The sequence below is a fragment of the Pholcus phalangioides genome, unplaced genomic scaffold, assembly GCF_987345545.1.
Source record: "Pholcus phalangioides strain wild (caught in Gottingen) unplaced genomic scaffold, Ppha-v1.0 ptg000014l_1, whole genome shotgun sequence".
NCBI lineage: Eukaryota > Metazoa > Arthropoda > Arachnida > Araneae > Pholcidae > Pholcus > Pholcus phalangioides.
Genome location: NW_028301607.1, coordinates 16,942,635 through 16,965,643, shown reverse-complemented (window position 1 = coordinate 16,965,643; position 23,009 = coordinate 16,942,635). Strand labels below are relative to the sequence as shown.

At 36.3% G+C, this 23,009-nt stretch overlaps 1 protein-coding gene across 2 annotated transcripts in view; it reads right to left on the bottom strand.

Moving 5' to 3' along the window:
• The window catches only part of LOC149078218 (uncharacterized), a 68,080-nt gene extending 49,633 nt beyond the window's left edge, over positions 1-18,447 (bottom strand). For both annotated transcript variants that reach the window (XM_089241816.1, XM_089241814.1), the window contains exon 1: positions 17,884-18,447. In XM_089241816.1, coding sequence (XP_089097942.1) covers positions 17,884-18,042 — 159 coding nt within the window. In that variant the 5' untranslated portion in view covers positions 18,043-18,447. The remainder of the gene's footprint in view (positions 1-17,883) is intronic.
• Positions 18,448-23,009: the final 4,562 nt, after the last annotated feature.

Here is a 23,009-nt window from a genome sequence, read left to right as displayed (position 1 = left end):
TACATCGGCGGTAACACAGTGGCTATTTTTCCATCAATGCCATGTACATATTGCAATGAAAATGCTCTAGAAACTTGGGAACATATCTTTCTTCATTGTCAATCTTATTACTACAGATTAAAATATTTTGATTTAAATGCCCAATCACAAAAAATGACAGATTTTCTTAAACATCACGAAACTAACTATGAAAAATGTTTTTTTCGTATTCCCGTCAGATGTTGTAAGTTAGAAATTTATTTGAACTCTGAGGGATTTGATTTTTGTAATGTAAGTCGCTGGTCCATGTGATAGAGTCGAAGCATATATGTGATTTGTATTTTCTTTATGTATTATTGTAAATCATTTGTACCTACTGTATATGTAATGGATCTAATATGTGAATGTGCGTTGTAAATGGTTATGAATTTGTCACGTGGCTGCTTTGCGAATGGTTTCGAACCATGAAATAAATATTCTATTCTAAGTAGCCTATCATTCAATCCGGGCCGTTTGGTATATGCGCAAAATTTAGCGACGATCGATCTAAAATTGTAGCTTTGTATAGAGAACACACACACACACACACAGAAAATCAATCTCTATAAAAATTGATCTTTGGTGGGTGTGTGTGTGTGTGTGTGTGTGTATGTTCTCTATACATATCTACAATTTTAGATCTATCGTCGCCAAATTTTGCATATATACCAAATGGGACTCGACCTGAGAACGATAGGCTACTTTAAAAGTTTTTCAGAGCTGGGCAAATGCTCGAAATGGGCGAAAAACTGTCGGCAACAATAGTTTCTCGGCATCAACAATCACTTTTCTTTGAATCTTTACCGTGGTTCCCTACCAATGCGTTTCAGACATGCATATGCCTTTACAATGGTCCCTTTAATGCTGCTAGTATTACAGTTCATACCTTTATAATGGTTTGTCAGTTTTTAAATCCTCCCAGTAATTGAAGAAAACCCGAGCAGCGCCGGGTATTACAGCTAGTTGTATATAAGAAGGTTTGAGAAATCAAGTGGTGTAAGTCACTTTGAAAATTTTTTTCAGGACAAAGAAATTTCCATTTGAAATTACTAGCAATTATCGTGTCAGGAAAATTATATTGTTTCCATCTGTAGGCTATTTCACCAGCTTCAACTTGCACCACTTCATTTCTAAGTATAAAAATTCTTAGTTATTTTATGTGACTAAGTACACATTAACTAAATCTGGACTTACACCACTTGATTTCTCAACCCTCCATATATAGGTATGTACCAATTTTTTCGTGCCTAATCCATCTGATGGCATTTTTCATACTTAAAATTGTGTATTGATGGATTCAGATATCATTTCAATAACAAATTAATCAATTATTCGTCATATTAATCAGCCATACCAGAGTGTGTGCACACTTATAGGAATCAAATGTCCAATTCGTAAATAAATTATGTAATGTAGGAAATAGTCTTTTATTTATTATTTCTTTTCGGGAACGAGAATATTTTTTTGGAAGATGCAAATTCAACATTGCTCGATACGGTATTTCCGAAATTTCCTACGCAGCAACAGCTAGTAAGTCACGAACTGAACCCTATTTTTACCAGCCATCAACACAACCCTCCCTGCTGAAATGCTGCTGCATTCATTTATTTCCATCTGGTGCAAGAAACCAAAACAAAACTTGCGAAAAATCAGAAGTGTGTGCCAAGTCAGAACTTTTCTTTTTTTCCGAACTCATGTTGACTAAATTACTGAAAATGCACTTCGTAAAAGTATTTTGTTACCAGTAAAATCACATTTCGTATTAGGAACAGTGACAAAACTTTGTAGGTCCTATACAAATAGTAAACAACATATTCAAAAATACGTATGGGCTGAGAGGGTGTACCGAAAGGTTAGAAATAAGGATACGCGTAAATTTCGCAAAAAAAAAAAAAAAAATTTAATGAGAAATTTCGCATTTATTCACAAAAAAAAATTCAGATCAAAAATTTCGTATTCATTCACAATAACGAATTCCAAATGAAAAATTTCACTTTCGTTCAAAAAAAACAGCCGCGTTACTGGAAAATGTTAAAATACTTCGTTGAAATCTAACATTGCAGTAATGTGTATCTCTATTTTCTATTAATTTAACCTTATTTTTCAAATGCTTTTTATAGTATCATTTTCCGAAATTCTAAAAAGTTGCATATACAGTCGAGTACACTTATAACCGGTGGATAAAACATACGGTTGTGAAATAAAATTTGGCCCATTCACGTTTATATACTTTTACCTCTGTTATAACATACACTGTGAATATAACAAACCAAAAAAATGGGCTTAACCAAAAAATAATCCAAATATAACACACTGCAAAAAAAACCCAAGAAAATATAGTCAAAACAGCCTTTCATGGACAATCATTGTATGCGGGTGATAGCTTAGACCTAAATTTTTTCAATAAACGCGAAATAAAATGGCTGGAATAGTTACACTTCCTAATCAACAGATAGCACTGATTGACAAACTTTATAGCGCTACCTGTCAATGATAAATGTAACTATTTTGGCAATAAAATTTTTGACATTTAATAAAATCCTGTCTTTCTGTGCAGATCTGTATCGTCTTATGTTTTTCGAATTATGGAATTTTTACTTTTTTTATTACTTTGTGATCTTTTTATTGGTGGCGGTGATGAAAGAACTGTTGCAAATCAATTCAGTCACTGTTGAAAAGCTATGCTAATTCAAGTGATTGGTGAATTCATGAACATTCCGTGGGTTTATTTTTTCTCAAATTTTAAATTGTACAATACTGTCAACTTCAAAGGGAAAAACCATTAGCATTAACTCAAAAAAATAATTTAACATTTCAAAAAATATCTGCATGTTGTTTACCTCGTTTTCTAATAAATTTACAAAATTTTCAGATAATAAGCTTATTTTTTCCACGACAATCTCAATAATGCATATATTATTGCTACGTAAGCTAATTTCAATACCTCCCTTATAACATACACGTCGGTTATTACATACACTTCTCGAATCACCTAGGAGCTATGTAAAACCGAACTCGACTGCATTTACATTTTACACAATATCAAAGAGGAAAGAAGTGATGCTTGTGGTTTCCTTTTCAAGCACGCTCACAAGTACTGAACAAAATTATGACTTTTCCATTTCAAAAAGTGTAAATTACCTAGATTTTGCGAAAAAGTAGTAAAAAATCAAATTTCAGCATTTATTCGTCAAAAAATTCGCATTTATTTCGTAAATTTTGCATTCATCGCGGTTATTTCGTAAATACGAAATTTATGTATCCGTAGTTAGAAACCAAAGAAATACTTTAAAATAGTACAAATAATTTCTCTAAGCTGTAAAATTAATTGAATAAATAAAGCAAATTTCTTGTCTTTAGCCTTTTATTAGCTTTACATCCCCTTATTTTTTTTCGTCCCTTTACAACTCTACCGAGATTTTTCATCGTGCTACACTCTCATCGTGAGTAATCAGGTTCTAGGTTCTAACCCCTTTAGCAGCACAGTACGGTCGGCTAAATTGGTGGTTTCCCAAATTCGAGAGAGCGAATGTGAACTGGTCCCCCATTCAAAAAGTCTCTCCGCAAACAGCATGCAGACCTTCAAATCGATACTTGCAAAACATGAAAATTCAGGTATTTGCTACTTTCACTTCCAAATATGGAAGACAGATGGCAGCAGAAATATAACACGAAACAAACATAATTCCAACAACATAAATACGTTTTGCGGCGGATGTTCCGAATACGTTTCGGCCATGCATATATATATACACACACACACGTTCCTGCATGTACCAATTGGTTAGAAACGTCACCAGAAGAATGTTTACGAGGTGCATGGACAACCGTACAAGCTACAGTTAAGTAGGTAGTTAACGGTACAACCGGTTAAGTACATAGTAGCGCTCTTTCGAGACACTTTCATATCCAAAATGGGTTACCTTCCCTCCCCCGGGATTCAGATAAGGGTTTTGCTCTATTTAGAGAAAAAGTTAGCAACTAGAAAAATTTCTTTAAAAATATTCGCAAATACTCTAAATGTCAACATATATACCATAAAAATCAATTACCGACGACTCGTGAAAAAGCTGTATCATGATTATTTCTCTCCTCGAAGCGACAGCGAAGAATTCTAGTGTCTAAATTTATATTTTGGCATACTTCTAATCAAAAGATATGAAAATATCTAATAAAAAAATTCCCAGTGTTGAAAAAATGGGATATTTTCAATTGGGGATGGAACGAATAGTGATTTGGCAGAATATTCTGCTAATGTCTTGGCCGAATATCAATTTTCTTAAAATTCGTAAAAATTATAAATAAAATTGCCATTTTTAATTGAAAATAAATTTATTGGTAATTTCAAATGATTGATATTGAATTAATTATTTTTATTTTTTTATTTAAATAAATGTTAAAAAAACTGGTAACCAAAAGATTTTTGTTGCCATGATACTGACAATTAAATTTAATAATGATATATTGTATTTTAATAGTGATACCTCTCAGTAATGAAGATGATTTGTTCCGGAATCACTTCATTAGCCAAAATGATTTCCCATAGGTTTCTATGGAAAATCGTTTGATTCGTTCCAGCTTCTGCCAAAAATTTAAAGATATAAGTTTTTTTAAAACACCAAGGGATGCTATAAAAAAAACAAACTGATTGAAGGCTAAAATGTATAGCTTCAAAATTGTATAAATGAGAATATGCGGGAAGACGAGAGAGAGATGCTGATCTTTTTATTTTCCAGCATGCAACACAACCCACACCAGCTTTAGGCTACTAAAGCTCGTGTTGACGCAACCCAATCGAGTTCATAAGTATCCCCATCCATTTTTGATTTGGTCAGTTCATTTCTGAGTCTCATGCATGCAGATGGAAAAGGTAATCTCTAGACTGTTCAGCTTGATGAGTCTCGCACTGAAAGAACGCATGCTCTGAAAACACACATAGGCTACCTTTTTCTTCTTTCAATGCATTTTCTATTTTGGCTGAACCTTTCATTTCATATGAAAATGTTCAAAGAATTTCAGAAAGAGAAGCGTAGGTACATCCACAAAAAGATTCCGAGATGGACATGCGTTAACCGGGCCCCAGTGATAGTAATTCTGATGATTGGTGCGGAAATTCAGCTCACAACGTGCATATTTTGTTAGTGCGTGCATACATATCGAAAATGTTCGTTAACTGTATTCATTACCCGAAGCAGAAAAATCACGAAACAATCTTCATCAGCTGGGAAATTCGTAAGCCAAGGGTTCGTTAGCCGAGGTATCACTTGTGTGCTTACAGAATCTTTTTTTTTTTCAACACTTGTTGCAATTTTACATCTAATTAAGAAAATGTCAACCATTATTTACTCTCAGGTATTAATGTATCATAAAATTTACGACTTATTTTTCCTCTCTAGATGTTTTTTGCTCCTTTCAGTTGCTCAATACGTTTCTTGTCTAGGTACATCATTCGGTTAGTGAACTTGTGTAAATCATGCTCGCTTCCACATTATTGTGGTAAGATTCTATTTTCAGTTTCATGTTTTACTCTTATTCTAGAAATTCACCCTGACATAAAATCTTGAACAGAAAGAAATAGGTATGCACCACACAAAATATAATAGTAAATTATTAATTTATGCGAAAAATTCCAATTAATATAATTTTTTAAAATTAGTTTGTTGTGCTAAGATTTACACAGATATTTGGCCGGGCCGAATGGCAGCCGAATATTCGTCCCATCTCTATTTTCAATCTGTATGAGCTGATACAGCTTTGAGATATGGCGGGTTACATACAAACGAAAAAAAAATGCGATATCGAAAGGCTTCACACGCACTAGGGTGCCGCCAAAAAAAAGTGATCCGGATCACTGATCAACCGAACTAGGGAGATATAGAGATGCGGTTGGTCGGGCGGGAAATCATATGAAATTTCCTCTTCACCCGACACATAACAAAGACTTAATCGATGCCTTTTTTTTCATAGCCGAATAAACTTCCACATCTTTTTCTTCCTGTATTCCTCTTGACTCATCTCTCCCGATGCCATAGAGACCCGACATTAACCAGCAGGAATAAAAAAGGGGACGCCGTGCTCACTTTAAAAAACCGTCTCTCCACCACCATCATAATAAGTCTTCGGTAGGATGAGCACGTACAATGGAACAAGGGAAACGAACATACACACACACTACATTCTTGAGAGCTGACTGACCATTAGAGAGATTACGACGCTTCATATCGTAATAATGCAGCTGGAACCATTGCGATCACTGTGACCCCCGGGTCATCCTTAGATACTTCTAATAATTTGCATTTAATAATTATACTAATCCAACGACTTTTTCTTTTATTTCTTCGATTCTAGCGTATAATTTATTCATATGTATCACACGAAGCTTGTGACTGTTTCATCATTGTAGGCATGTTTCGATAATCAAAGACTCGTTTCCACGGGGGAAGTGACACAAATAGTGGAATCTGTGGTCCCGTGACTTCCATCTCACGACAAGTAGGCAAAGATAGTAACGTCTTTCGTAGCAGTTATTTTTTTAAGGAAAGAGTAGCGCGTACTAAACTGAACTAGACATCAGTCTTCATCTGAGCATTCTTTGGTTGCACGAAACTAAAAAAAAAACGTGAAGTGGATCATAAGGTGTTTTTTCCGTCAAATAATCTGAGGATATTTATACCCTGCAATGCAACGTCTAAGTTCCTGAGAATTCTGAAAAGATTTAAAAAACTCCAAGTTGTTTCTTGGATTTAATATCTTTAGACTGGTCAAGAACAAACAGAAGTATGCCTTACATAATAAGGAAGACGAAAAATGAAATTCTCAGCACAACGCGATTGAATTCGCCGATGAATTGTGAATGCAATGCAATTAAAATCGTTGAGAGATTTCATTTTCCCAGCCCACAACACACCAAAGAAAGAGACGTTCTGGATATTAATACTGAGATAAACACCGGAAAAAAATACTTTGTAGTCTTTGAATGGAACCCTCGTCCTCTTGCAATCTGGGCAAGCGCATCAACCAATATATCACAGAGACAACTATTTATTTCCTTATTATAACACACACAGTAGCATAATATGCCGAGTAGAGACACATATAGTAGCCTTTTTAACTCAGGGACGGACTTCCAGGTGGCAACAGTAGAGAGAGGAAAAAGAGTTTAAAATCGTAATATTTCTCGAAATCAATTCAATAGCTTCCAATCTAATTTATGTATCATCCAACGGCAGAACCTTTTTTGATGGTATAAGATTTCGTTCATACGAGACACTACGATTACACAACACTAATGTCCAAAATGTAATCAGATCCAAAAAGATTTATAAATCAGGAATACTTAGGTTAGATAGGAATGCCACAAGTGCTTACTTTTTTTAAATACGTATTCATGAAACAGAACGTATTGTTCAAAATTCGTTGCGTCTGTAACGGACAAAAAATAATGCGCTATATTTATTGGTGATGCGCTATTGTAATAAGTAACTCATGACGTAATATGATATTTCAAAAAGAGCAGCAGTTATGAAACCAATATTGTCCCAGAAAAAGTTATGTTGTCACGAAAGCCAACATTTTTCTCAAGAGCCTCAGTTGTTTTTTTTAATTTGGACAGGGCTTGATAAATACAAAAAATATTTGTGCCAGCAAAATTTTTTAAGAGCTAGTCATGGATTTTTGCTCAAGGAAAACGATCCTAAATAACGTTTCTTTCGACTTTTCCGGAACTTAATAACTTATGTCAAATGAGAGACTTACTGCAATGATCATTTGATCATTTTTGTCACACCACGGTTTACTGCAATGAAATAAGAAAATTTTGTATTATCCTTAGACTTCATTTTAGCAATCATAAAAAATTCAAGAGCCAATAGCGATTTTCTAATCGTCATAGCGACCTGGCAAGCTCTGAACTCAGATGTAGGATTTAATTTAAACAAGAACATACCGGTAAATTATAAAAAATGGAAAGAATATCTATTCACCTTTTTAAAAGCATCGTTTCAGTTTAAATTTCATACAAATGAATGAATTGAATATTTTTAGCTATCTCAAAATATTTTAAAACACCAAATTTTTTATGACAAAAAATTAGGTCTAATTTAAAAGTCATTCCTAAACTGATACTTTCTTCCCTTCAACCGGCTATTTGGAAGAAAAAGAAACGTTATTTAGCGGTGTTCAATTTGATAAGCCCAAGAGCAATAACACATGGTAGATGAATGGAAAACGAAAGAATTTTTCTCCTTCAAAAAAGAAATCACCACAGCGGAAGCCACAACTATGAAGAGCCAAAGTCGAATATGTAGCCAAGTTTTTCCTATGCTAAACCCCTTTCCAAGGAATGCGAGATAAGTTGCCAGACAAGATGGAGAAACCACAAAAAATACAACAACGAAAAAAAAAATGATAAGCTCAATATGAATGAGTGTGCGTTAAGTGCAACATACAGAAGAGAGAGAAAACAGGGCGTATGTTGCGCTCAGCAACTGAACTCGCTATATCAAACTGTAGAAACATTTCCCGAATCTAAGTAAGATAGGTAGGAGAGAAAAAACGCTCTATTCTTGATTCTTTTTCTCTCTCTCACTGTGTGACAAATGCGAATGATCCAGAAAAGAAGATTCCGTAGTAAAAAAAAAGTGGGTGATGTAACTACCTACAGTAGACATTCCCCCTCTACTCGGAAAATAATGAGTCAAAGCTCCCTAAAAATCATCCCTGGAGACAGAAAAATCACTAAGTAAATGGAACCCACGAAAACGGCTGTTACTGCTTTGACTGTTGTTCTTCCGGGCTCATGACCTTATTTAGTTGGTTGTTTCGTAAGGGGCTATGGATATCATCTTTTTTTTACGTGATACCTGAGGTATCACGTAAAAAACATTGATGACCACAAGTATTTTAATGAATATTGGCATTTCATAGAAAATTAAAGGACAAAAAGCAAATGAAATTTTATGAACTTAAAAAAGGTAACCTGAAGCGACGATAGGAAGAAAACATTTGAAGGCTAAGGCAGACGTCTAGTGATGAGCCCACAGGTTCCGTCCTCCAAGAAGGTAATTGCATTACCACTGAATTCATGTGGACATCGTCATAAGCCTCACATCACTAGGACCATCTCCGCAAGCAACAGTGGTGGTCAGTTGGAGTTGTTGGTCAAGGCGCGAATGCAAACTGAACTCTCATTAAGAAAAGTCTCTCGGCCATGGCTCCCACATCCTGGAGCAGGGCCCCTAGGTTGGGATCTTTCACGGGCCCCTTATGAATTTATAGATGAAAAACAAAAAGATAAAAATCGTCCCGGGTCCTGTTAGCCCCACTCTTGTGGGGGGCCATGCTCTCCACAGAATGCAGCCAGACCTACAATATGATGCTTACAAAACACAAAATTCTCTGGCATCTGCCACTTTTACTTCCAATTTAGAAGTTGAATGGCAGCACTTTAAACACATAACGCCTCTGCCTCAGACAAAATGATTCATTTTGTTTAGGTAAGTACAAAACACTTTCCAGCATGTGCCAATTCCTTAGAAATTCCTAAGAACATTGTATTTGATATTTGAGGCGCATGTCAAGTTTAATAATATAGTAAAGCTGATGATCACACCTAGCTCAGTTTCCTAAACTTTTTTGTTCTCATCACCCTCAAACTCGAGCTGACCCAAAGGATCCTATATTGTACCCATAGCAGCACCAGCAACAACACAAAGCAAGCACAACTTTGACAACACAAAGACGTTACGGCCAGGCAATATATACATACACGTTCCGGAATGTACGGATTCGTTAGAAATTCCATAGAGGAATGTGTACAAGATGCATGTATTCAAGTAGTAGTATATTATACCCATAGCTTTCAATCACCCCCCCCCCCGGGACTATTCCACCACCACCCGGGGGGGGGTGACATTGCCCACTTTGGGAAACAGTGATCTAACTAGACAAATGACTACTCATACAATCAGATTCTACCTTACACAAATTTCATGTTTAGAGAATTTAGAAATTCAAATGGCCCAAAAATAAAATAAACAATTTGTAAACTGAAATTACACACGTTACGAGTTTTCAAAATATCAGGATTGATCCAATTTCTCACATCAGTGAATTTTGAAATAAAAAATATTCAAGTTACTAATTCAGAAAAAAAAATCGTAAATGTATCACGATAGTTGTGAATAAAATTTTTATGTATCTTTTTCTAAAATTTTAGGTATTTAACAAGTTACACCAGTGTTGCACAAGAGCCTGGTTTCCATGGCGACTAAAAAATTGCTATTGGCGCTTAAAATTTTCTTCGCATAGTTACTGAATTGAAGGCTGAGAGCAGCACAAAATGTTTAGAATTTATATTAGCGTATCTCTGTGAACATGAAAGAGGGTCACTATGCCCTGAAAAAGTCAAAAGCAGCATTATTTTTTTACCTTTTCCTTCGGGTAAAAAATTTTTTGTCACCTAGAGTTTTTTTTTTTTTTGTCATTTGTCCAACCCCAAGTTACACTACTCTTGACAGCGTCCCATTAATAGTGAAATAAACTAGATAAGTGGATGTCATCTGTGTGTAAAAACTGCTTTATTCAGGGCTTAAATTGAAAGAAAATTTAGGTACCAGCCAAATATTTTAGGAATGAATCATGCGTTTTGAGGAGGAGGGGAAGCAGTTAAAACTAATGTTTTTCCAGACTTTCCCAGAACTTGATGACCTTTTTTCATGTTGGCAAACACTCTGACATAATACATGATTATGTTAGAGTGTTTATGTCAGAGCTCATCTATGACTTTTGCAGTCCACAGGTCGAGTTTCCAAGCTCCAAAAAGTGGAGAGTGATCCTACCCCCAGTGTCATCTTAAGGCATGGGCCCACCCGGGCACGGCTCAGGGGCCTCACAAAAATGGGATCTGGTTGAGATTTTCGAAAATTTGCCTGGTAGGGTCTCAGAAAAATCATTTGGATCTGGGCCCATGATGCTCTTAAGACGGCCCTGCCTACCCCTAAGGTATGAGGAAGTATTTCCGACCAACAAATGACAAAAAAAATGAAACAAAGAATTGTTATTGAAATATGCTAAGAAATGTGAGAGTTTATTAACTGGCCAATCCAATTTATCCAGTGGCAATTTCAAAAAATTAGTTGTGACAAAACGAATCATGGTCAACTTAAGCGAGGTTTTAAAGAGAGGTTTTTCAGTATCACTCCAACGCTGAGAATAATAAATGTCAAATTATTTTATCCGTTTTGTCGCACCATGGTCATTTTCTGCACACGAGGGCTAATTAAACCAGGACCTACAATTTATTACTGATTCCGAACAGCAGCTTTTTTTCATACTAACAGAGGTAGGTGCAAGTTACCCACATATTTGATTTATAGAAGTTCTACTGTGTAAAAATCTACTTGGTCAGCCAGGATAATAACATATTCGGGTACCTACCTATCTCCCTAGTAATTTTGAATGAGTAGTCCAAAGAAAACAAAACATTTATATTTGCAGTCCTCAAAATGATTCATTTCTGTTTCTATTCTATCCTATAACTGCAGCTTCATCTATTCACACCACAGGATGTACTAGTCCACATGCATGCAATTATAATTTGGGAACCAAAAAGTTAGATGATAGAAAAAATTTGAGAGACACAGTCATGGAAAAGCCATGCAGTTTCGCTGACTTATTGAAAAAATATCTGTGTGACAATCTATTTATACATTTAAGAGACATAGATGAGTGAATAACAACATAAAAACCAAAGATTTTCAGAGAAACGCTTGATAAATTACCATGCACACATCTGGCAAACATTCAAGGTCAATACTGTTTTTGTTTTGCCTTAACACCTTTAGGAGATACCTAAAAAGAATCTATTGAGACTGGAAATTTGCCAATATGTACACAATTAAGAGAATCAAAGGAAGATTGATCAAAGAAGAGCACAGGCCTATACCTTCTGCATATAAAATAAAATCAACTAGGCGTATTCAGAAATGTCAAAACTAAGCACGGTCATAAGTAGAGTGAGTTTACTTCAAAAAAATCCCAATTCTTCAAAATCAATAAAAACATTGAATACCCACATTTTTGGAACTGGATTGCATTTAATCATGTAATCAATATTCCATCAATTATCACGAAACATCTAATTCTCAACTTATGTGTGCTTCAGTATTCATTTATTATTGTTTGGCTGAGACCCATACAAGAGAATGTGAAGGCAAAATTTATAGAAATATTATTTTATATTATATTGTGAATAAAATCAATAAGTCAGACTTGAATACAGTAATTTCCTGTGCATAATACACAAATGCAAATATAGATACTTTGAGGAAAAAATATACTTGCATAATACACAAAATGCAAATTTCATTCATCAATAATGAAATCTTAAAGGATGGAAGAGGTTGTTATGACAAGAATTACCAGTTGATAAAAATAATAATTTTTCTTTCGCATCTAAGTTATGTGTCATTGATGAATGTTTAAGACTCTTATTTGCTTATTTTGCATAAATTTTTTTTTTTAAGTATTACTTTTCCAACGTAGAAAAGAGGCCTTGCCTATATAATTTGCATTAAGACATTCTAATGCTTTTTGCATTGTATACAGCAACAAGGACAGATACAGGCAATACCCAACCCCCCCCCCCCCTCCCCCAGCATAACTGATGGAGGAAAACCAATCTAATGTTATATGTTGTATATACAGTGGATCCTGCTTATTATGTTCCCACTTAGAATGCTTTCTTGCTCAGTCTGGCTGGCTCATTTTTGTGGTCCTAACTCTCAATATTTATTGAGATTCCCTATTTGCAGTGTTCTTCTGCTCACAATGTTTTTTCAGTGTGATTTTTAAGAAAATGTTATAATCTGAATTTACTGTATAGGAATTGGTGTCATAATCATCATGCCCTTCCCCCAAGCCTTTCAAATCTCTGTATATATATATATATATATATATATATATATATATATATATATATATATGCACAGCAAGCTCTGTATCTCTTGCTAATCTGGCACATATCAGACCAGGATGTGCAGATCACTCGAAATCAATTGAAAAAGCCCCATTTAAATAATATAAACTTCTGAAAACCCACCTAAAAATATTGACCCAGCCAATGTCTAAATTTCAGCCAATTTGCAAAGTGGCTAGAGTGAGCACTTCGCAAATTGACCGGTCAAAGTCGAAATCATTTTTGCAAATGGCCACAACTCCAAACTCTCTTTGGCAGTAACATATATGACATAAATGACAGTAATCTATACATGCCAGATAAGTATTACAAACCTCCTTTTGACAACAGGTAAAAGTTAATAGCGTCCAATACCAATCAGGGCATCTAGGGAAGAACCAGTGGGTTTGGCATCCTGGGTGCTGGACCAGAGACCACTGAATTTAACTTTTACTTTTCTTTGATGGCTCATTCAACATTATGGAAAGGACGAGGTGCCATGCTTGGATCAGGTCACAGAGCACATTTCTGTCTGAGCTTTTCTCTCTACAGCTGAGGCACTGGTGCTAATCTTTCTTCTTTAAAAATACAGAAGGCTACGTGTAGGCTGATTAACAGGGCTTCATAAATGGAAAATGATTTATGTGGAAAAACAAATGTCTTAAACCCAAACATATTTCATTTTCACGAAAAACAGTTCTTTTCCAGGACATAATCATTCCTTTTCATATTGGTAGACATGCTGGCATAATTTACAAAGAAAAAAATTGTGTTCTCTTTAGATATCAATTTGGTAATCAGACACACATAAAATTGTAGGTACCAATGCAGATATTTTATTCGCCATGGTGACCTAACATCATGGCGAATATTGGGCTAACATCAATTGTATAGGCCTACAGCCTTTAGATGCGAGCATCAACAAGCCTCTCAAAGACTATTTGAAGAATTTGAGGATCGAATGGATCAGTTCCGACGATAAAGAAACTATGTTCCAATGGGTACATGAAGCGTGTGGAATTCTGTTCCCACAGAAATTATCATCCTAACCTTCAAAAAGTGTTGCATTAGCAATGCGATGGAAGTAACTGAAGATGATATCCTCTTTGAAAGTGACAATGGCGATGACAGCCCAGATGAAGATAAAAGAGAAGATGCCACAACCCCTGTGATGATCTGATAGATTACCATGAGCTTGGAGACTTAGAAGAAACAGATTAAAAAGTTTGAATCATTTTCTATTGTAAATTCCCGTAAGCTATTCATTTTGCATGAAAAATAATTTTTTTTTTTTTTCTTTAAAATACGCTAATTTTTTTAGGTCGGCTTATACACAGGTTTTCAATTTAATGCGGTTTTGGTGGTCCTGAAGTGGGTGGGGTCAGCTTATATACGAGTATATACTGTAGTTTTGTGGGAAGCAAAATAATCTAGTAAATTCATCACAAAAGAAATGAAATGTCAAATTATGGTTTCATTAATATGTGACTCTTGTGAAGTGTCTGGAAACCGGACCCAAATTTTGGCAGGACAAGCCCTTGAAACTGTGTATCTTAAACTCCAGCTAGAGGATATCTCACTCATTTAAAAAATTAGATAAAAGCCTATCTTATACACATTTAATTTTATGGTGAAGTATTAAAAAACAAAAAAAATCATTGGATAAGATATTGGTGGTACCGAGCCAAGCATCTACTGATCATGAATCTTATATAGCACTATAATAAAGCCCTGCTTGACAAATACCAGGAGCCAAGACAATTGTAAAATCGGTATTGGCACCTAACATTTTCTATATCTGATTGCTAAATCAGCGTCTAGAATGACATAAAACTTTGATTTCAGAGCAATTTGTCTGACAACATAAAAAGGGGGCCATCCAGTTTAAGAAAAGTCAAAAAACATTATTTAGGACTGTCCTTCTCAGAGGAAAAACAGTTATTGGTTCCTGAGAAATTTGTCTGGTGCCTAAATATTGTTTCAATTTGTCAAGCCCTGAGATAGAGTAGGACCACAATTATCCAAGTTCATGTGAACCGGACCTAACTCAAATAACCGAAACCTTGGATATTACAAACCTCACAAAATTTTGGTATAAAATGGAATATATAAAACTGAAATGGTGAAAAATATATTCACCTTAAAGTTATGTTCAATACCTTTTCCCCCCCCCCCCTCTTTTTTTTGTTTTTTTTTGTTTATGTTCGTTCTGTCCTTGAAATTGTATTGTAATTACTCATCGATACTTCGTGTTCATCAGTACAGATCCACGGGATCTCTTGGTGAATTTGTTTTATTATTTTGTGATATTTCATCATGTTAAATAACAACAAAAAAAATAATAATAATATTTGTGGAAAAGATGCTCGCTTGAAAATATCACATAAACAAAATCACTTTGAAGTACTAAAATGTATATTAATAGTTTACAACATTTGGAAGATTACTTCGCATACAGTGCATGAAAAACCAAAATATTTCAATGTCCTTTATCATTGAGTGCTCTTGAATGCCTCCCTCAAGGAGCAATTTGACATTTTTGTGTAGTCCAGAGTCTTCTGAACTTATTTGTGTAATCCCAGGGCTTGACAGATCCCAGACACCCGGTTGCTTAATAGTGACTGAAAAATTGATATTGGTGCCTCTATATCATTTCTTTTTATTTATATTTTTCTTATTAAATCAGAGGGTGTGAAGACAACACGAAATATTTGTAATTTATATCACCATATCTATCAACATCAGAAGGGGTCACCATGTCCTGAGAAAGTTGAAAGAAACGTTTTTACCTGTTTCTTCAGGGAAAAAAATGTTTTGCGACTAAAAAACTGCTTTTCACCTGGCACAGATTTAGAGTGATATCTCTGGGAGGTCAACTCATAGCATAAGTTTATTGGATATTCCCGGGACAGACAAATTTTCCTATACAATTCTATTCTTTAGAGGAGCGATAGTTCCCCCTCCTCTGGTCATTGATTATTTTTGTTGCACCACAGTCATTTTCTGTACACAAGGGCTAATTAGACTGGGACCTGAAATTTATTCTCCGATTCCAAATGGCAGTGTTTGACATTTTGCATTTTTTTTTAATACTCACTGAGAGATTGGTATGCTAACCACTCAATGTGAGACTCCCTGCGATAGAAATCTTTTCTATGGTCATGTTACAGCAGTTTCTGTTGTACCTGAGCCAGGAAAATTTCTGACAAGGAAAAATTGGGTATTGCACTCCCAACCCCTCTAAATATCCTTTGGTACTTTAGGCAAGTATCTTATCGAGTTGGGCAACGCAAAAGCAGGCATCTTCACCTATGAATGGAGGAAGACATTTTAAGCTGCTAATGAAACTGTGGCAGACATTCAGACTTAAATGGAACAAAGGTAGATATCTTCAGCTTCAAAAATAACAGAGATAGGCAGAGGTAAACATATAACATCCAGGGCAATGTGTCAGGAGAGGCAACTCCTTGTGTAGGTTCCTCACATGCATATATAGGAACAAATTTTCCCTGCCAATTAAAATTACTCTGCTCTTAGGATGATCCCCTCCTGGTTTTGTGACACAAAGATATTTTTGTGATTTATCCAGCCTTGGTTTAATTATTCCCCTTCCCCTAAGGAAAAATTTCTACAGGCACTTCCACAGAATCAGCAACTAGATAGTCAAACCTCTATCTCGAAACTGAGGGGACCAAAAAAAATTATGAGATAAAGAGTTTTCGAGAAATAGTTTTTTTTGAGTGAGAAGGGAAAAGTACGCCAAAAATTGCAAAAAACTTGATTGATAAAAACTAAAAAATACTGTACTATATATTTCATAAATACTAATGAAGTTATTGGTCAAGTTGTACAATCAATGTTCAATCACACTATGCAAATACGCTGATATATATTAAATATTTTTTTTTCTTTTCGTACAATTCAAATTTCATGTACATACTTTGTTTAAAACAATCCGTAAACTTTAATGCATATTTCTTGCTCTTTTAACTTTGAGGCTTCACTAATTCATCTATACTGGCAAGAATTACAAATATCTTTAGCCCTCTCATGCCTTTACAGGATTTGTTTAGCATTTTTCACACTGCTACTTTCCCTAATTCCTCTGGAGCATCTTTTGCTGTATGTTCATCCCCTGAGTCATCCATGCATTCAGCTATAATTTTTATAAGTCATTTTGATATTTGCCAAGTGTTTTTTTTTTCATAAAATCAGAAAATTAAATTTCTGGCTTCAAGTGTTTTTAGTAAGCCCCCTAATGTTCTGAAATTTCATCTTCAGCGAGAACCACCAGACCTGATCCTTCATCACTAAGATGACCGATTCCAAATCCCCAGCTTTCTTGAAGCAATTTTAAATTATGTATTGGCTGACTTTTTGCCATGCTGAAAAAGAAATCCACAGTCAATGATTGACAAGATTCATCAAACACAATGGGCTGCACCGATAACCCTTTCCTATCAGTTTCTTCTACTTCCTTCAAGAAAAGAGTTTTTCGAAAATTTCTTTGAGACTGAGAGGTGAAAATGCATTGATTTAACATTGTAAATGCAAGGATTATTATATTTTTCGAGAAAAAAAAGGTTTGACTGTATTTTGTCACCCGGGCTAGCTGGCCATTTGGTGTCCCTGTGTAACATAGAAGGGGCAGTTAAATAGTGAATTTGGCACCCCCTCACTCCAGCGCCCAGGGCACCACACTCGACTGTTTCCCCACCATTTAGTTGAGGCCCTGGGTACCGTCTTTTTTTCTTTTTTTTTGAAACACTGGCATAGACATAAATCAATTTGTGAAAAGTGCCTCGGATAATCAAGACTAGGACAGTAAGACTCCGATAATCGGGGTTTTACTGTACTTCAATCCAAAACTTCATGAAAGCAATGAATTGTAGAGATTTAAAAACACCCACCTCTTGCCCAGTCTCCCTATTGACCGCAAGTTGGACCTTCCCGTAGGTGCCTTGACCGAGCTTAACCCGAACATCGAATCGCTGCTTGAGTCGATGCTTCTTCTCGTTCAGCAGCGATCCGGCCACGGTCGCTTCTTCTTGAGCATTCTCGACAACCATTGTCAGGACTATATTTCATTCACACCAACGAACAGGTATATTCCACTTGTTGGTCTGAATATCTCACATTTCACACTGGATCCACGCCGGATCTATCGGAGAGAACCAGGAGTACATTACGGATTGCATCAAAGACCAGACGAGAAAGCTTACTCAATACACGCACTCTTCACTTGGTCGCCACCTCAATCACGAAAAAAAAGTGTGGATGCCCAGACGACAAAAGCTCTCATACGGGAAGGAGCTAACTCCGTTGCCAGGATCTCATTGCCATCCCGACTCTTTAAATGTCCTCCCAACAACTAAAAGGACGACGTCTCTTTCAAAATCCCACGCATATCATGTACAACTAAACCGAGACCGTGTTGTCGTTTCCCTTTTTCTTTTCAGCTGAAATCTTGACTTGATATCAAATATTATACTTTCGTTTTGCCTACTAGGGCTTCTAAACTGCTTTTTTCGCACTGCCATCTTCACTACTGAGTCACGGTGGCAGTGGCAACAGTTGATTAAATGCGACGGTCATTTTTCGCTCTCCACGAGCAGTTACATTTTAGAGCAGATTCCGAACGACTTAACAAAAACCGAGAAGCAATCTTTTGTAAAGATTACAAATTCAAGTGAGTTTCACTGAGAAACAATAAAAAAACGGGATATTCATACAAAAAAAAAAAGTGAGAATACGGGTCATATGGTCACTAAGATGGATGAGTAGCCAATCATCGCGCCCGAAGATCTGAGGGATTCATCTGTGGATCGCAATCCAAACATGGGCCGCAAGGGCTTTTGAGATGGGTCGTTCGAATGCACTAATCAGTGCTGCTGTAAAGCACGGCCCACACGAGCACAGCCCGGGGGACTCAAGAGAAAAGAGGCCTCTCAAAAATGAGATCTGGTTGAAATTTTCGAGAATTTGCTTGATAGGGCCACACAAAAATCACTTGGCCCGGGGGCTCATGATGCTCTTAAGACAGCCCTGGTACTAACAGCCAGGGGCTCGAGCTATGCCTTCATGACACAAACTTGATTCGTAGAAACTTCCGAAATGGGTCGTATAAATGCACTTACAGGTAGGGATTCTTAAGTTATGGTTCACGACCATTCGCAGAAACTTCTGATCCAGCTAGCTTGTATCCGGTCCGTATATAGGCCCCAAGCCCCCTCCCCCAACATTTTCCGCCATCTCCATAGAAATATTCAAATCAGTGCCGTCTTAACGCATGGGCACACCCGGGCACTCAAGAGAAAATGGGCCTCACAAAAATGAGATCCGATAAAAAAAAAATTAGAATTTACCATTAGGGCTTCAGAAAAACCACTTGGCCCAGGGCCCCACGATGCTCTTAAGACGGCCCTAGTTTTCAAATCCCCCTCCCCCAAGTAATTTTGGGCTTTCCCAATTACAGTTCGCCAATACGCATCTAGATGACTAATTCAAGCATCGAAATTAAATCATCCCTTATATATATCCTTACAGCCGAGGATTCTGTAGCTGAATTACGACGCAAACTTGATTCGCAGGGTCGTAATTCAGCTACGACCCCTTTTTATGACCCCTTCCGAGATGGGTCATAAAAATCCCCTTACAGCCCCATTATAAATGCACTTATTGCGTCACTGGTTTCATTAATTTCCAAGAACAAGCAGTGCATGAGTCGCAAAGCTGATCTTGGTGTTGATTTTGGGTCAGTATACTGAAAAAGTTAAGAACTTTTGATCTTACAAACTGCTGGGTCAGCTCATCTACACTTCTGCTTGACAGGATCAGGTTCCAACAGGGCCGGAACGGGAGGGGAAAATAAAGGTAGCAACTTCCGTTCAAACCGAGCACAACTCAGGTCTATCGGCATGGGCAATTTACTATCTAGTGAGTTGTGCCAGAAAAGTGTGTGTGTGTACCTAACAGTCTGAATGCGTATCTAATAGGAGGTGCCGACAAAGAAAATTTTTTGGGGGGCTGAATATCAGGACTATATACGGGACTCAAGCCCGTACGCAGGAGACGGAATGGTGCATTCCATTGCGTATTTGTGAATTTTTGGGGGGCTCAGCCCTCTCATAAAATTTATTGGGGTGGAGGAACAAATGATCACAGCTCCCCTCCCTGTTCTGGCGCCTAGGTATCTAGTGTAGTGCATGTATTTTCAGTGCTACCATCTGTATTTCAGAAGTGAAATGTAATGATTGAATATATGTACAGTTTGTAGGCCTGTCGCGAAACTTTTTAACAGGAAGATCGGCTCAAATTGCGAACCACAGAAAACCAACATCAGCCGACCACTAAGGTGGAACCAGTGGGATGTCCGTCACTATGACACCACAGTGGCAAAAACAAAAAATGTAGCAACTGCCCGGGTAACAATTGAGGATTTTTGAGTTGATCAGAGGATTACGTTGGGAAGGGTATAGAGAGTCCACCTCCCACATCAAGACGATCAAAAAATTAAAAATATGTATTAGTTAGTGTTTTGTTGAAAAATTAAAAATATTGAAAGAAAATACTTTTACATGTTGTCGTTTTCAATTTCTGTTAATTTAAAAGGCTTTTTAAAGGTTGGTGACTGAAAATTCTTCTGGAAGGGATTCCTTTTGAAATATATATAATAAATATATATAATCCTATCTCCTTGATAGTTCGTTTTAACGGAATAACGGGCCCCCGGACAAAGAGGTTTTTCTGAGGCTCCCTTACCTGGCTAAAAATACCAGTTACCCAATTTGTATACTCACTGCCGAAAATTTTACCAGATCCCATTGTTATGAGGCTCCCCGGCCGTGCCTAGATGAGCCCATGCTTTATGACAGCATTGTCTTTTTTTTCAAACCCAGTGTGCCCCTCCCACTAACGGTCGATCCTGCTACCACTCCCTAAATTTTGTCGCCTGGGGCAGTTGCTTCCCTGCCCTGCATTTGAGAGTCAATTTCTTCCAATTTTTTTCCCTCGTGAAGTGAACTTGATGCATTTTGAATTATCGTTATCTATCGTTTATGCATTGATGTAAAAATAGCTTTGATACCATCTGTTGGTTGATATTGAAAATTTAATAAACATACATTGAATTGGATATTGTGCACATGCTGACATCTAGAGACAGCTCATAATACTCGAGTATATCAGATTGGGTTGCTGTATTTTTGAAATATATGACATCCATATTTGTTATGGGCATCTTTTTCTCAACCACTTTATTGGGCATTTTGGCTGTTATGGTGTTGTATTTGTCTTTGGAAGAAGAGTATAAATTTTCGCAATTTGCAAACACCACTGATGGCAACTGCTAAACTTGACTGATGATTTTCAATGTTGTTAAGATATAGATTAAGCTCACTATGGAAACTATTTACGTTAATGTTGCGTTGATAGAGCATTATTATTTTTATACTGTATAGATATACAGATGTGAAAATAATTTCATAAACAAAAATAAAAGTTTTCAATGCACTGCAATACTTTAATAATTGTAAATACAGTAAAACCCCTTTTAATGGACATCCCTCAGATTTGGTCACCCCTCTTTTATGGCCAAATAATAATTTCTTCTTGTATAATAAATAAATGCATTTCAAACCCCTGATTTACGGTTACCCCTCTTTTACAGACAAATTTTTTTGCCCTGCCAGTGTCTGCAAAAAAGACGTTTTACTGTACATGTACTTGACTACATATTTTCCTCGATAGATGGTAGTATATTTTAGGAATTCCGCCCCCCCCCAAAATATCAGACCACAAGCTACCACTGAATTATTACACTTCATGCATAGTTAGAAAAATTGATGGCAGATGGTAGCACTACACATAACAAGCCTTACCGGAAACAAACTTCACGTTAGGTTCAAAACCCATACACACACATTCTGGCATGTACCAATTTATTAGAAATTCCGTAGAGGAATGTGCACGGGGTGCATGTATGGTTAAGTAGCGCCAACATATCCAGGATGGTGGATTGGCCACAGTGGACCTGTGGCATGGCCTGCATGCTTCCTGCACTTAATGAATCCACTAGACTTCTTCTGCGGCAACCCAAAATCATTAATCTATGAATACACTTGTGGAGTCTGAGGAAGAACTTGTTGCCTAGATTTCTGTTGCTACTGGCAAGATTAACTTGAGACCAGGCCTCTGCAAGCAGGTATGTTATATGTAGGTTGCACCATTCCTTGTGCAACAGTACCCTACTACAGTAGATGCCACTTCGAGCAGCTACTGTGAGTGCTTGCATAGCCTGTCACATTGGTATGTTTTATTTTCTCTGATATCCACGACCTACGACTGTTTCTGTACTTAAGTTTTCCAACAAATTTTTTTGCCCACCAGTGTCTGCAAAAGAGGGATTTTACTGTATTCCCAAGAGTATGTATCTTTGAATATGACCAGATGCATAAATTGTTTCCATGTATATTATGCTGTAGATTCTAAAAACGTGTCAAAAATATTTATGTGGATAAATTAATTTGAAAAATTAATTTTTAAAAAAATTAGTTTTTAGAAATTCAACTTAACAAGTTGGCGAATTAGTCCAATACGTTCCTTCCTCCCTATCTAGAAATTTTTGAGCATGACATATAAAACTTATGCGTGTGAGAGAGTATCTTTTCATTTTTTTATGTTGCACCAGGTATAAGTTTCAGAAGATATGCTTTTATTTTTAGCCTGGAAAGGTACCTAAGTGAAACATAATAAAATGCATATATACATACAACAATAAAAAAAACCCAACTTAATCCTTTATATATGGTTATCACCAAGTGGTAATAACTATAACTAAGAATGGTACCTTGCAATTTAATGCTCCAATATCATGGTGTTGCACAAGTATGGAATTTTGTATCAACTTGTATGAAAAATATTGTCCAGCAATTCACATGTACTGAAATTTGTACGGTAATCAAGTAGGTGTAGAATCGAGAGGCACCACTACACTTTTTACTATACTTGTACTGTAAGTGCAAAAAATATATATAAA